General features: G+C 42.0%; 3 protein-coding genes across 3 annotated transcripts in view; 2 read left to right on the top strand and 1 right to left on the bottom strand.

Annotated features, from left to right (window-relative positions):
* lrrc17 (leucine rich repeat containing 17) overlaps window positions 1-6,069 on the top strand; it is a 21,592-nt gene extending 15,523 nt beyond the window's left edge. Inside the window, exons 4-5 of the mRNA XM_079294627.1 lie at window positions 2,211-2,366; window positions 5,085-6,069. Coding sequence (XP_079150753.1) covers window positions 2,211-2,366; window positions 5,085-5,521 — 593 coding nt within the window. The 3' untranslated portion in view covers window positions 5,522-6,069. The remainder of the gene's footprint in view (window positions 1-2,210; window positions 2,367-5,084) is intronic.
* Window positions 6,070-6,208: 139 nt separating this feature from the next.
* Window positions 6,209-10,725, bottom strand: LOC306795919 (ras-related protein Rab-19-like). Its single transcript, XM_079294628.1, has 4 exons — window positions 10,489-10,725; window positions 8,505-8,688; window positions 8,065-8,168; window positions 6,209-7,984 (listed from the first exon to the last, which is right to left on the bottom strand). The coding sequence occupies exons 1-4, from the start codon at window positions 10,681-10,683 to the stop codon at window positions 7,796-7,798; spliced, it is 672 nt and encodes a 223-aa protein (XP_079150754.1). The 5' UTR covers window positions 10,684-10,725; the 3' UTR covers window positions 6,209-7,795.
* Window positions 10,726-12,373: 1,648 nt separating this feature from the next.
* On the top strand, window positions 12,374-16,521 carry LOC306795687 (tetraspanin-8-like). The gene is made up of 9 exons (XM_079294274.1): window positions 12,374-12,495; window positions 13,280-13,345; window positions 13,781-13,894; window positions 14,055-14,129; window positions 14,255-14,353; window positions 14,989-15,075; window positions 15,343-15,402; window positions 15,584-15,667; window positions 15,882-16,521. The coding sequence occupies exons 1-9, from the start codon at window positions 12,415-12,417 to the stop codon at window positions 15,984-15,986; spliced, it is 771 nt and encodes a 256-aa protein (XP_079150400.1). The 5' UTR covers window positions 12,374-12,414; the 3' UTR covers window positions 15,987-16,521.
* The last annotated feature ends 68 nt before the right edge of the window (window positions 16,522-16,589 follow it).

Consider the following 16,589-nt stretch of genomic DNA (forward strand, 5'->3'; position numbering starts at 1 on the left):
ATTTACTGCAATACTTAATCCCACAGAACTAATAATGGAACCTCTATAGGATGTTTTGGCGAATGATTGACTAAATTGCTGCAGGAAGTCACTCAAACCTGTCACTTCAACATAAAGCAGGCGCTGTAGTTGAGACTCCATCATGTTAATGAAATATAATAGCCAACTGTCCAATCAGACGAGACAAGCAGAGAGTTTCTCAGGTCGTAGCAAAGCACGAATCCCAGAGGGACAGATGTTCACATGTGCCCTGAAATAATGACTTGAGCAGATTCAGCAAAAGAAATCCAGTCCAAACCCAGTTATGACTAAGTGACTTTCACGTTTCCTGACGTGTTCTCTCTCTTTCTCCCCCTCTCTGTGTGTTTATTCATTCAGCAGTCTGCAGAGGGACAGATGTTATAGGAAACAGTATCTCCATTAAAAATCCCAAGATACCCATACGGTCCTGATAAAACATCTAACTTCCTGAAAACATTTGGCCCCAGGAAGTAATGCAAAAAGAGTAAAAACAGACATGCAACATGGCTAATCAAGATAAGGTGATAGATAATCTTTCCGTCTTTGGTTCAGCATATGAAGAAACTGGGCCCTACTGGTCACAGACACCACTTATCTAGTCTAAAGCTACTGTTTCTACCTAATACACCATGTGAGAGATTATCCTCATTCTCTGTGAAACACAGAAGACCACAGACGTATCCCTCTTGGACAGAGAGGATCTGTTTTTGGCTCCAAAATTTCTCACAAGGTCGCCCAGGAATTTGAGTCTGAACGCCAGCGTTTTTCTAATCTGAAAATGCTGCTTGGACGGAGTTGCAGGCACCTAAGGCAGGGTGGGATTCCCTTTAGACTTCAAGGACTGATAACTGGTGGAAAGTCTGTTGCTGCCTTTCTAAATGTCTCTGCCTGCTGCACACTCATCAGCCATCACTGCATCACATCACTGAGCAATAATAATTACATTTCCTGAGTGCATCGGCTACATCCGTGTGCATGCTGTAGAAGTGTGATGATGTTTTCTTATTCAGTTGTGATTTACGGTAACATGTCTCCATTGATAAATAACAACAACATCTGTGGCGGTAAAGCGTGTGCATAAAGACTGCAACACCTGCTCTGTAAAAAGGGCCACTCAGCATTCTTCTGAGACGATTGTACAGTCTGTGTAAATCAATATATGCTGGAAACTAGTCCAACTGCATGTGTACGCATGGATGCTCAGCCACACACATATCTACAAAATAGAGCAGTGATTTCATACAAAGATCAACATTGTTTAATTATATCTTAGTCAGTATTTGCCGCCGAAACATAATCCTTTTTCCTCTCATCTGCAACCTCTTTGCAAACTGCTTAAACAACAATCAACCATGTTCATTTTGACGATACTAGGTTGCCGGGGCCTCCTACTCAGTTTAAAACAGAATTGCATCATGATTGTCACGGCACACGTGACCTCCAATTTAGATAATTTGCATATTCTTACAGGTGAAAAAAAGTGTAAAGGCCGTCAGAAGCAATTCAAAATCCATTTTCTTTTACTTGAATAGGTTTCTCCCAACTGCCAGAACTTGTGCAATTGGAGTCTTGACACAAACCTGGATCTATTCATTGTCTGCACCGCCAAATATTCTATTGATTCAGCTCTGCTGTTTCTAGCTTCGGGACAAAACGTGTTGATAGTGACATATATTTATTCTAACCATCCCAACATTGTCGGGAAATGTGTTCCAGATCAGATCTGTTATCGAAAAGGGAATGTGTGGGAATCACTGTTTCATACATTAGAGTCCTCAACAACACTCTTACTGGGATGGGAGGGGGGGGGGGGGGGGGGGGGGGATGTGCGTGTGAGGATAGAAACACTGAAAGAGCGTGGAAACACTCTCTCTCTCCCCCCCCCTGGCACAGAAGTGAAATATTGCTATACATGCTGGTCACACTCGACTCCATCCATCTTGAAACGGTTAAATGTTGCAGACAACCCACACAACATCTTGAAGATGTATAATGATGCAGACAGATTTCCAGCTCTCCTGCTGATTCTGGAGCGTTGCTCTTTGTATGCGAGTTCATCGGCCTCAATCCTGTACACCCAGCAGCAGGAATACAGGAATTCATCTTTATCGTTACAAATATGCACTCTGTCGTCCCAGCGCCGTTCACAGTTACAGATATGATGTTTCTCTGTCTTTCCTTCTTTGCAGATTTGAACAACATCCCGTCTGAACTGCCATCTGACATAGTGAAGATGGATCTGTCCAAAAACTCCATCAAACATCTCAGGCCCAAACAGTTCCTGCTGTCCAAAGACCTCAAGCTGCTCAACCTTAGCAGCAACAGCCTGCACCATTTAGACACAGGTAAAAACAACTGCCACACACACACACACACACACACACACACACCTGAGCACACACATCTGGGCACTTCAGTGCATTATGCCACGGCCACTTAGGCACTTGATTGGCTGGCAGGTGTTCATTAAAGTCATAGAACGAGATCCAATGACATAGTTCCTGTCAAACGTTAAGCTGCCTTTTTACCTGTGCATCTGTCCCTGCTACATTACCAGTCTGATGGAAGCGGCCCAACCATGGGGTAAACTAGTGGTTACCAACGTGGTGATCGACACCACAACAAGGGGTCGCAAGATAAATCTGACACACGGAAAAAGTAGAATAAAACACCGAATATTTTATTCTCATATATTTTCTTAAGAATTACTGGACAATTTTACATCTTCATGCTTCTAAAAATTATTAAAACAGAAGAAAGTCAAAAATCCCTCTTTGGTTGAACCACTCCCAACATTTTGACATAATGCTGCTGTTGATGCTGAAGTTAGACTCTTCTTTGGCAATAGCCAAAGAGGTTAGGACCCAATGAAGACAATGATGACAAATAATGGCACAAACAACAAATATGGCCCATTTAAAACCACTGAATAACCAAATATATGACTGTCAATACGAAATAGAGATCAAGGAAAGGTTGAGGAAAATTCAACGGGGAAACACAAGATAATTTACTGTCCAAAAGATCAATTTTACTGAAGTCAAATATCTGCTCTGAATAGCAATTCTGCCTCAGTACAAGTTGCATTATAAAAGTCCAGACTCATTCATCTCTCCAGGCTAATGATGTCTGGGTTTATGTCTTCCTGCCCGGGAGGGAAATCCTTTACAAAACCTTGTAGTTCTCTTCATTAAACGGCAACACGTGTAAACAATCTACTGCAGCTATAGCAGTGTGTCCAAGGCTGCATTGGAAACTGAAAAATGTGTTGTGACACATGGTTACAATCACGGTTGCTCCTTCTAATCATTTACACATTTGGAGTAAAATAAAATATTTTGAATTCAGTTTAAGAGGTTGTTTGCCATGCCTTTACATTCATGTTTTTCTCCCACTCTGGCTCTGGCACACCGGGGTTATTACAAAGAAATGCACAATTATTTGCATTCGTCTTTCCTTGTTGGTTTTGGACGATGTTTGTGCCAGATTGCTGTGGTTTTTCCCTTGAAGGAAACAACAATTTAAACAGTGACGGGAGAGTACCGTATATTTGAAGGTCAATTTAGTGCACTTTCCTGTGACTAATAATGTGACATTTTAGAAATTGTCGTAATGTGGGGGCCCCACCCATCTGTAACTCCAAACTCTGCAAAAACAAAAAAAAGAATCTTAACTCTCTTCAAGCCGTTGTAGAAGATCCTGCTTGCTTGCCTCTCCCTTGTGTTACTGTAATTTAAGCAACAACATAGCAGCAGACAATTATGTAATTGTGGGACTTATGCAACAGTGATATCTGTAGTTATGGTGACCAGAGACTTTGAAACTGTGTTTATTAGTTATGGAAAGTTGCTGTCCACATCAGCCCAGAGTGAGGCAAGCCCTAAATCCCTAATTCATCACTCCTGCTCAAGCTGGACGAGGGCCGTGTTTTTTGTGCAAAGAAAGCTAAAGCGTGTGCATTGAAGCTGGACAAATAGATGACGGGCTTTAAAGCGTCATCCTCAGCGGGTGTTATGATGTATGGTTCCGTGATCCGTGTGGGGGAGCTGATTAAAATACTTGGAGATTAGTGTGTTATTTAGAGCTCTTTGCTTGCAATTTTTCCCGAGACAAAAAGTCGTCAGTGGTTTTAAAGGACGGTGAGATAAGGATGCTTTGAAAAGAAGTGCAGATGGAGAGAACAATCATGCAATCATGTAAAGGGAAGTGTGGTCAAAGGAATAGTTTCTCTCATGGATGGTGGACCTACACTACTATTGATGCTCAAGGGTCTCTTACTAAAAGGGAGGAAAAAAGACATGCAAACTTTTTAGTGCATGGAAAAATACCAGGAAAGTGCACCACACTGGGCTTCCTGTGGCCATAGTGGTTTAAAAAGCAATTAACAGGAGCCCATTTGGGAGAGTCATGAGTCTCATGAGTCTCATGAGTCGAGAGATAAGACAGGAAAGGCTCAACAAGGGCTCCATCCCCCCTCTTTACTCACCTATAGTTCCATCTATCTCCGTGTCATCTTCATGATGAATGACGACAATGCAGTAACAGTAACTTACAATGATTGAAAATGCATTTCGTAAAGATTATCGTCCCCAGCGTCTGTTTTTCTTTTTCTTTCATCTCTCTGTCTCAGGGATGTCTTTATCCTCGCTATATTTCATATGTTCCACACATTCTCCACTTTTTTCCTCCTCCTCCTCCTCCTCCTCTCATTTTCCTCCCCTCCTCTCTTCCGCTCAGTTAAGATCAAAGCTATAGGCCCAGGGCTAGTGGTCAGCATGAAACAGTCTCCACTGTCCCATTTTCACACAGACTGATAACAATGTCTGGAACCTTCTGCGGACGTCAACGGTCACCTTTTTAACTTAAGCTATAAGAGTCAAATATTTCCCTTCAGGGGTTGGTGGCCACCAATTACAGAGTGAAGAAGAGAGTGAATATTGGGCTTAGATTTGCCAGGTGGCCAGGAGGTGAATATTAATCTCTTTAGGATGTGTACCTTCTTAGCATCCAAGCAGCAGTATGAGATGCCAACTTATGTTGCTCAACTTTTTTTCCTCTCCCAGCTGCATTTGCAGGCCTGCTGTACCTCCGAGAGCTCGACCTGTCCAACAACAGCCTCCCTTACTTTGAGTATGGCGTACTGGAGGACCTCTACTTCCTACGGAAGCTCTCGCTGGAGAACAACCCCTGGATCTGTGACTACAACATCCACTACCTGATCTACTGGCTCAAGCACCACCCCGGCGTTTTCTACACCGGCCTGTTCTGCTCCGAGCCGCGGGAGTTCAGGGGCTGGCGCGTCGAGGATTACGTCAAGACCTACAACAGGGACTGTCCCATCGATAAACAAACTGGAGGGATGGGTACGGGACAGGGTGGACGAGGGGGGGCGGGGAACGATGCACAGGAGGGGGAGACGGATGAGGTGCAGGGTGATCACCTGCCTCAGCCTCTGCAACAGAAAAAGCCCAAAAGGTTTGAGATCATCAGGCTGAGTTAGAATGGTGGTGGATCAGACCGGTGTGGTTTAGTATCGAGGTCAAAGGAGTGTTGGATTAAACTGCAGGTCTGCGGAGAGGCTGACGAATGGATTAATAGAAGGTCGACTCAGTTTGATGTTTGGATAAACGATGTGACCAGTAATAGTACAATCTGCAATGATATAAATAATTATTTTCCATCTTGTTTGGATTAGAGAAAAACTGATTTGGGGGGGTCATTCAATAATGAATAAAGATGATTCATTTCAATGCCATATTGCTAAATTGACCTTTAAACAAAGGTTTGGGAGCGTTTGTGATTTCTTTTTGCCGAGCGTTCCCAACCCAGTCTGTATCAGATCTAATAACCTCCACAAAGACGTCGCTTTGAATTCCCTACACAATGAACTGCAGGTGCATTTTCTCTGTTACAGTCATTTTATTATTGAGTTCAGATATTCTGTTTTTTCTTTTTATTCATAAAAAAAGTTTTTTTTGGTATTGTTTTTGTGTTTATTGATGTAGGACATGGTCTACCTGTTTTCTGGAAATAAAATTGTGTTTATTTTTTCTGAACATTTGTTTTAGACAGACACGATGATGGAAGGTAAACGTGTAGGGAGACGTACCGAACTTGTTGTCCACATGCAGATGTGTGATGTCATACAGTAACTCTGTTTTAATGGAGCTCATATGAGTTTCCAGACACACCTCAGGTGTGCCTGATGGCCTGAAATCTGACTTTAACAATGATGATGATGAAAACATCCAAATCCAATATTCCCTGAAACTCCCCACAGTTTATACATTCCAGCATTCAGAAGGTTTAACGTGCACCCAAGAAGGGAATTTGGATGAATGGCAGAAAACAAGTCTTCAGTGCGCTGTAGACCAACAAAACAAAGCCAACTTCCTTCTTTTTGAAACTGTCATCATGCAGATCCTCATTCCTGGTTATGGGTATGTCATGCTTTTGGCCCCCAAGGACATTAAAAACCGGGATAATGCATAATCCTGCTGTCAGTGAAGGGATAATACACACACCACAATTTATCTCCAATGAGTAATAAGTAACTGAAGATGAATAAAATGATTTCATAGTCATAGATTGACCATTTATTGCTTGTCAGATTTGGGCTATACACTTTGTTCCCACAATAGTTCCACATAACGAAATCAATCAGGCAGATCAACTGTGTCAGTGTAAGAAAATAACAATCAGTGCAAGTCCTGCAACACCACCTCCAGATTGGTGTTTGAATAAGGCCTGCCAATTTGGCATTAGACACAGAAAGGCAGATTACATCCTGGATGTAAGCCTCGTCGGTCACTTTAGCTTGAGTGTTGTGTTGGCAGGAAGTGACTTTGGCAAAGTTCAGCCTAAATGGTGATTTGAAAAGTGATTTGCTGGGTTGTGTGTTGGTTTGCACTCAATTAATCGTGTCATAGTGCAGTCACGGATGTTTTAAATCACCTTTCTATTCATTGTCGAAGGCAATGAGCACCCGACCTGCAGCTTTAGGTCATGTATAACAGCACAGTGCCCTCTAGTGTTCACAATTCGGTGGTCGACAGGAGGATTTCAGGAAGACATATATATTTTGAAGTCAAACGAATATTTATAATTCACAGTCTCCTGGCTTGCATGCCGGTTCTCCAAAAAGTTGTCAACCAGAGCACAGCAGCAGCAGAGGATCACAGCTCGCCATACAGGCACCGCAAGAGGTCACTTTCCCACATTTTCTAAAAGTTCTCCCAGCAGAGTGAAGCATGAAGACAGCTTTTTGTTTTTTGACAAAATACAACTTGCAGAACGTGGCTGAGGCCAGCAGGTGTAGAGGATGCTTGAGTCTTTTATAACCACCAGAACAAAATGCCTTCGATTTTACATTCAGATGTCGATTCATTTTGGTCGTGCAAACTTTAAAAAAAGGAATAGTAACGGTCAAACAGAGAGAGACAAATAATGTCCAGGTATAGTTGAAATAAATGAGATCGGTTTCCTGTAAGTCCACACACGGTCTCTGACGTCCCCATTTCTAAACATCCCGGTCCGCGTCCTTGTAGCACCAGCTAACAATTCTCGTGCGTCAGTTTAAGCTACAAAAGCTTCCTGAATTATACTGAATGATTTTTCAACACTTTCCAAAAATTAGAAAACACCCTCAATGCAAAGAATCTTGAGGGCCTTGCCAGCCTTATTCAACATCCATCTTTGGATCGTCTTCTTCTCCAACATTCATGATCAAAAGTGTCCTTCACCCTCCTCCCCCTCTCTTCTGTCCACATTTGAATCAGCAACATGTCTTCTTCTCTGGTGGTGTGTAGGCAGCTCCTAAGCCAACGATAGCCCGAGAGTTGGACCGGAGGATGAGTTGAGGAGTGTTGCTGCTTATTGAGTCCTCCTGCTGGACATTAAGGCCGTTACGAGACATCAGCTCTCTAGCCATCATGACGAAGGCTTCTTCCACATTCTGACTCTCCTTGACACAGGGAAGAAGATGGAGAACTTTAGATTTCAGCCAACTCCTTCGTGTTTCACGTGCGAAAGCACTCTCATTACCTTTGCTGATGTCTCTAGCGCGGCTAGTATGTTTTTGTCCTCTGCCAGATTGCAGGCTTCCTCAAACGGAACCTGACGTTCCTGCTCCAGGTCACATTTGTTACCTACATGGAGACAATCAGGGAGCTGAGAGATGCAAACACAATACCTCAAGATTATCTTGAACAACAAAGTTGTCTGCATCACCAAATGTGTGTTAAAATGATTATCAGTGCAGCTAATTTATGTGCTTTACATGAAGTGCTTGCTGCTCTGCGTGCAGATTCACTCGCTTAATGCTGTTTAAGTTAAGTTCAATGAAGATCAGAAGTCTAGTTTGATTCCGCTCTCTGTTTCTTTTATTTTGTCCACCCTCTGATACGAATCACTTCCAAAAACACAGACACTGTATTCAGGCAGCTCACATGTTAAATAATAAATAATGCCAGATCCACACTCACCTATGAGAACCAGCACTACATTGCTCGCTCCATAGAGCGTCACCTCTTTCATCCAGTGAGTCACGGAGTCAAAGGTCGGGCGCCGCGTGATGTCATAGGCGATGATGGCGCCGTGAGCGCTGCGGTAGTAGCTCTGGGTGATTGTACGAAACCGCTCCTGACCTGCCGTGTCCCACACCTGCATCTGTTACACAGACACAGTCAAGAACAAGGAATCAGCTGTAACAGCTGTATGGGTTCGACATACACGAATGGATGTCTGGCTGATGTGCACATCAACAACAAAATAACAAAGACAACAAGATAAGACTGTTTACTGATACACACACACACACACACACACACACACACACACACACACACACACACACACTGGGTGGAGCTCTGTGTCCCTCTGCACAATACTCCCTGAGCATCTGAGCAACGTGGCATGGCAACCAATCTAAACTCACCAACTCAGTTTTTCAATGCCAGTGTTGCTGGTTTGAACTACTCGTGTGCAGCTTAACAACAAAATCAAAGCGTCCTTTTTTAAGTTTTATTGATAGAAGAAAACAGATAAACAGGAACCGTCATTCGTTGGACTTTATTCTGTTATTTTTACAACCTTGTGGCGAGCTTATATTCTAATCAACTGATTCAAATGTGTACATATTGTAAAGCCCTCTGAGGCAAATTTGTAATTTGTGATTTTGGGCGATACAAAAATTTATTGAATTGAATTGAATTCATAAAAACACAACACGTCACTTGAACTGTGACGTAGACATTTCGGCTGTCTTTTCCTCCAGAATTAAAGTTCAGTTGATGACGTGTTTGTTTTCTTTTTCACCTTTATTTTAAAAAAGTGGGGGAATTTTCTCTATTTTCAGGAATGCCCTGAAAATATTCACACCTGGAAGATGTCAACTACAACCACAGTCTAATCTGGTGGCCACAAAGCTGCTCCACTGCAGCGGTTGGGGGGGGGGGGGGGGTTAAGGGCCTTGCTCAAGGGCACCTCAGTGGTGGTAATGAACCCAGATTTACCCTGCAGGGATTGAACCGATCACCTTCGAGCTTGCTTCTCCAACCTTTAGGCCACCACTGCACCAACCTGTTGAGTGCGGATGATGATTTTTTTGATTCTGCAGTCATCTAACTGGCTTGTCAACAGAACAAAAGAGTTGGTGGAGGTGTGCTTGTGTGTGACTGTTCCTTGCTCCTATAGGACAAATCTACAGATAAACAAGTGACATGAACAGAAACAGAATAAAATGGTGGTCAATTTTGATATATCAATGACTATATTTGATACTTCTGGGCATCATACTAGTATAGTAAGAGAGAATGCAGCGCCTGTGTCGAGCCAATGACCGACACTATGAACTGGTTTTCAGGCCAGATGTACTCCGGTAACAGACCGACTTTAGATGTATGCGGAAACAACCACTGTCCACCCAAATCGTTTCGTTCCCTTTCTATCTCAATGACAGCACGGCAAAGTCATTCCAGCTTTATTTATGTCCGTGCAAAAGCTTGAGCAAAGCAACCTGAAGGACAGGTCCTTCATGCGAGCAGCTGGTCTGACTTGTTTTTGAACTGAGTCGAACTGCAACTGTAACCAAAGGAACACCGGTCCGCTGTGTGTGGTGTCATTTATCCTTCAACCATGAAAAGTTCATCACATCGGACAGGGGTGACAGTTTCTAATTCAAACCATACTTTTCATTTCTCATTTTACCAAAAGGTATGTTTCAGGGCTAAGCAGCAGGTCATTGTCAGAGCCAGCTGACTCCACAACACCCATGAGAAGGGTCGAGGCATTCAGCAGGCATTACAGGGGCATAGTGAGGGTTTCTGCTTCAGTGACAACATTTACTGTGTTCTGAATCTACGGCTGGTTGCTCAGAAAGTTTTGCATATTGGTGATTTGATGCTCCATGACTCATATTCTGATCACCACCTCAACAGACACACCCTCCAAAAGACACAGAGCGCTTACCTTAACTCTCCTCCCATCGATGTCCACGGTCCGTACAGTGAAATCCACTCCAATGGTGTTCTGCTGTCTTTCTGAGAAAATCCCTGACTTGAAATTCTGAACCAAGCACGTCTTCCCTACATTGGACTCTCCGATCAGGATGATCTTGAACAGGAAATCAAAAGAGTCATCGTGCTCAGCTCCTGAGGTCTCCATGGTGGAGGTACAGCAGTGTCTTTCTGTGGATGTGAATGTCTCACAAATGGAGGAAATGCTCTCCCCCCCCCCCCCCCCCCTTGTCCTGTAGATCACTTGGAATGTGTGGACTTTGTGGCCAATAGATACCGGGTTATCTTTAAGCTTGAATACAGGCACACTCAACGGTTTCTCCTTTCAGTCAAAGCTACAGTTGGCCTGTAAAACCAGTTTGGTGTTGAGAAAGTTTGTTTGTCAAGATATAAAATGGTGCTGTTCAAAAGGTTAGAAAGGGCCTGACATCCATTTACCTCGCCAACATGATCAAAATAACATTTAAAATGGTCTAAAAGTTGAACAATTTAGAGTGTAGGCCTACACATTGTGTAGGACTAAGCAGCAATGTGGAAAAGTCTACTGTGCCTGTTTTCAGGGACTAAAAACTGTGTTTTCTTAATAATTCTGCATTCTCTGTGTCTTGTGTCTCCAGTTCAATCTTCCTGTCCCCCTTTTGTGCTCCCTTTTAGTTGGACAAAACCGCCTCAGTCTCTGCTGCTCCTTTCAGCTTCTTCTCAGGTGTTGACCCACTTTCTAGCCCTCAGCAAAAGAAAGCATGGGTAAACATCCCATCCTTTTTGTCCACCTGTACAGATTCTGGTTAGCCGTCCTTCAAAAGGAAAAAGGAACTTCCTGAATGAAAATATGCTTTAAAAAGATCCTTGTCTGTAATCCAGGTTCCTGTCCAATCCACCTGCTGTTCTTTCATACTCAGCTTCTTTGCCTTCCTTTAAATGTTCCTCTTTCTGTCATCGGTTATTCCTGTTTTATAGCCTCCTGCGTGTTTCTCTCTCACTCTCACTCTCTCTTCCTCTTCATAGCACCTGTGGAATCAATAGAAACCCGCCCTACCTGTTCTAGGGAAGTAGCCCAGCCCCATTATGCCTGTGGGATCCTGGGAAATGCAGTCATTTTTCACGTAAAACAATCATCAGTCACAGTACAAGCAAAATGTTTGGTTTGAATATGAAAACAATATTGCAGAGAGATTGTGAGAGCGTTTATGCTGAATGGCCCCTTCATAGCTTGTTTTCAAACTGATGATCAACGGATGAATGTATGGGCCTCCCAATGTAGTAGGAGCTGCTTAAAATGCAGCATGAAATAAGAAAAATAAAAGACTGCATGAATGCTTCATAGTAAGAGCTGTATGAAGTCACTGAGATTAAAAGTGTTTTATTGAATGTTGTATAAATGTGTTTTGCAATCCTGAGGGGAACTTACACTCTACAGTTAGTGAGCCAAGTATTTTACTAATTTAAATGTAACTTTTCTCACTCACAAGACTGTGGAACAGCTTTTTAAACAGTATAACATTAATGAACTGAATAAATAGAAAAAGCCAAGTGATTAGAAACAAAAGACTTTCAAGAGACAGTCTCTCTGGATTGTGGTCGAGATTTCTATTTTATTTCAGGAGCTCAGTCATTTCTAAGGCACTGCTCACATTATTCGCACCCATTGCCCCTAAAATTCCTGAATGAATTCCCTTTAATCATGACTGAACACCATCCCTGTGCGCTAACACTCTTGATTCCAATATTTCCGACTGCACGCGAACGCGGCACAGACCCCTCACCCAGTGACGTCCTGTGCGGATAGATAGATGCCCTTACAGTTCTAATCATAGGTCTACAGCCTGAATATTGTCTTCATGTGGAAGGGCGTTTAAAGCCTGGGAGAGAAGCAGCCAGCATGCAGCGGAGCGCAGTGGTCGTGGTGGCGGATAAAACGAGTCTGAAAAGGCCATTTATTTTTGCAAACGCTGTACATATGGTAGGTAGCCGACAATACAATCGCTCTTGAATGCAATTGAAGCCCAGAGGCCTATTTGATCGCAGTTCATAGTATTTTTTTTTTTTTTGCTTTGTATAAATATTTGATTTGCTTGCTGTTATTTTGACGCAAAATCCTCATTCGCCCTATAATGAACCCAAATAAGACCATGCTCGTGCTGTATGTCTGTCTCTCATACAAACATGCTGCAGCGAAATCCTCTCCATCACAATTATTATGGAGGCAATTTCTGCGGTGCGTCTTATGTTTTATGTAACATGTTTTAAGGTTATATACAAAGAAGATGAAGAGAAACAAATATCACTGGTAGCCTCTATCATAAAGAAGTGGTGGTTGGAATTTGCTTTAACAAAGGATAACCATCCTCATATAATCCCTCCTCACATCCACCGAGCCCCAGACATAATATCCATAATGTCCTTATAATGCTTCTGTTTACAATGAGTGTGTATTTCTCAGCTGTCAGTTTTGAGTCATGGGCAGTATGGGTCTGGATTTATCTGTGACATTACAGTCCTGTAAAGGTATTATCTTAGCCTCATCCTAGATAGCTGTGCTACTGGCTACCATTCGTGCCGACTGAAAACATATTAAAACATATTAAAACAATGCCTGACAAAATATAATTTGCAGATTGACTACACCTCTGGCATTATAAAACTAAAATATGTATTCCCTTCTTTTTTTCCTGGATGGCCTTCTACACTTTCCATGTCTTCTTCACTTGCAAACTGAACACATGTTTATGCTCCTCTCTCCAAAGGCACTGTGCTTCTTCATGTTGACCATGACGGTAGCTTGGCATAGAGACCTGATACAAACTGGCAAAGTAAGGATCACTTCAGATGTTCTTCTGAGCGGATGGAACTCATTTCCTAAGCAGACGCTATTATTTATCTGCGGCAGAAACAACTCTTTACAAGGAAAACAAGAGTTGCTGGGACATCCAAGGACTATTTGGGGATTATTAATAATGCATGGGTTTACATGGTCTTCCATCAATATTGCCTGAACACACCACAGCAGCTTTTTTTTTTGATATTACTCTGGAAGACCTCAGTTCAAGCTGTCACGTTGCCAAGCATCATGCAGTTGAAGTATCCTTGGGCAAGACAGTGAATTATCTTCAGATGTTGTAGCTGACCCTGACCTCTGACCTCTTTTGTAGCCTTGCTATCTTGGAAATACATCTGTGACAAAAATAACATCAATAGGCCAGTCAATGTATCCCTTTTAAAGCCAATGCTTTTTTTTGTCTCCTCAGCTGGTGTCCAATGTTTCTGTCGTGATAATGTACGTTGTAGAGATCGGCTGCCTGCTGCTCTCAGTGCTCGGTGTGGTTGGAGCCTGCACGGGAAAGAGATGGTGTTTGATTCTGGTAAAAAAAAAAAAACCTGCTTCATGTGTTCGTACGACACCACTGTGTGTGTTTTTGTAAGATTTTATTTGTACCTGGACAGAGTGCATGTGTTCAAAAGTGTTTTCTGCAAGTGATGTTTCTCTTTCACTTACTGTTGTTGGTTTATCGGTTTGTGCAGTATGCAACAGGGATGGCGGCAGCCAGTCAAACAATAATTGTTCGAACAGCACTAAGTTACCAAGATGTTTACGAGGTATAGTACTTTAATGCGCTGCTTTTACAAGCAAATTCAGATTTTTTTTTACAACATTTGATGGAATCCTATGGTATTAAAAAGAAACTTCAGGCTACAGTATGTCTTGATTTCTCCCTCCTCAGAAACGTGTGCTCCGTGAGGAGTCAAAGTTGCTGTCCATGATGCCACTTACTGGAACCAGCAAAGCCAACAGGACCCTGCTGTATAGTATTCAAAAAGAAGTAAGGAGCTATTATTACAATATTTTGTTGAGCTTGATGTTTATTGGGCCGAGTTTTAAGATGTACAATCCAGATAATACGTTGTCATGATTGACAATAAATAAATAAAACCACTTCCAAAAGGTACACACAATTTAAAAAGTGTGTCCCATTTGTCACTCATTGAAAGCCTTTACAGTAAATCTCAAATACTTCATGCTGTTAGTGTTTTATTATTTCTGCTGATTGTATTCGGTGTCTGTCTGCAATTTGTGTGCTCCATAATGCCTTGGAGCATGTAAACAGGAAGTACAATGTTGCCATAGAGTCAGTTCGTTAGCCTGCTGTGGCCTACAACTGGAGCCCCGTTTTTGCTATTTGTTCACATTTTTTACACAAACTGTAACCCCCAACACGGACACACAAGTCTCACATAGCACTCCGGGTGGCGAGTAAACGTGAACGAGGTCCCACCAGCAGTTTATTTAGTCTGCAGGGCGTGGCCGGCCAAGCAGGTGTGTCTTGTCTTAAAGAGCCAAGAGGTATTCGCTTCTTGGGGATGATGGGAATGCCAGGATCTGCAGACAAGTATTCTGGTTTATCTGTTTTGGAATTACTTCTAACATGGCCTGTGTGTTTCTTTTTGTCACCTCCAGTTTGAGTGCTGTGGTCTAATTGAAGGCTACAAAGACTGGGGCTCTTCCATCCCTGCCTCCTGTAACTGTCACTATCCAGGAAAATGCGTGAGTATCTCCCTTTATAAAAGCAAAAGATAAATCGGTGAAGATGACTCATTGTGATTTCTGGGAAAATGTATTTTGCTCGTTACCGGGGTCTTGTGTATGAGTTTGAGCAGAGAACTGCAACAGAGCAGAGTTATATTGTGATATACGGTTCTTAGAAATAGACTGGAATGTAATCTGACAGTCTGTTATGCATGTCAATGACACTGTTCTTTCTCCAGTGAAGCTCATTTTTGTCATATTATGTAATGGGATTTTGTACTCCAGATTCGACTACGAGGCAGCGCCACACTGGGGGCTCCAAAGAACCAGTACGTTTATCAAGAGGTAAAAAAACCCCCGAATTATCTTATTTTCTGTCATTTATTTTAAATTACAGCAGCACTCATTGCCAACATGTTCAGCTTGTGACAAAATGGCCAAATGAGCAGCAGTATACCCAGATCAGTCATTATTATTAACACTATTTTTGCACGCCTTAACAATAAACCTGCACATTCTCCCACAGCCTTGCCTACCAGTGTATGTTTCTGAACTCAAGCTTGCGTTCTCATTGGCGATGGCTGTGCAATTTGGAAGTGGAGTATTTTGGGTGAGTCTTTTTTTTGTGTGTTTTTTTAGGACTTCACACGGCAACTATTGCAAAAAGAGCGTTGAAGCTATTATAGGCCAGATCATTTTCATGATACAAATCAGTTACTTCCTGCTATGAAGTAGACATATTACACAAGAGTTCTGGTGGTCAGGCCAGCAGAAAATCATGTGCTCGCCATTATGCTTGTAACTCCTTTGCTTCCCCTTGCCAGGTGGTTCTACTCGTTATGAGCATCAAGCTGATGGGCCAGATAAAAAGAAAACAGGAGTTCATAGCTCTTCTCCAATCAAACAGATATATACCTGGTGCCTTCTAGTCACCGAGTATGTTTTGATACACGCTTCAAATGAATATCAAGCATACCATATTTGTATTTGCACATGTAAGCACATGATGATGTACACCAAATCCTGGCTATTTTGTGCAACATTATGTTTCTTTTCTGTTAATGCATGTTACTGATATTGAAAAGTAATCTCCATGCAAAGATCAATTTCAAGTGACTTTCTTTTTTTTTTTTTTTTGCCTTACTCCTGTAAAAACATTGCAATTTAATGAAATTGACTGTCTTGTAAAATGTGCTGAATATCAACATAATTGGCACATTTTCAGATGCTTTTTTGTTTGAAATGAATATCTTACCAAGCATTAATCAGCCATCTGTTTTCATTGAGTAGCTGGAGCCACTCCCAGCATTTTGTTATTTACAGTAAGTGTTGTCTTATCTGGATTATATATTCAGATATTATTTATCTCCATTTCCTTCATACCCGCATACATCACTGACTTGACTGTCTTTGGAAAGACAGATATTAATCAAATTGCACATACTATGTACCTCAATTATTCAATTAATGGGTTTAATTTAACATTTGTCGACTGGACCAACTTCTTTTAAACACGTATATATTTAATATTC

The sequence above is a fragment of the Melanostigma gelatinosum genome, assembly GCF_949748355.1.
Source record: "Melanostigma gelatinosum genome assembly, chromosome: 22".
Taxonomy (NCBI): Eukaryota; Metazoa; Chordata; class Actinopteri; order Perciformes; family Zoarcidae; genus Melanostigma; species Melanostigma gelatinosum.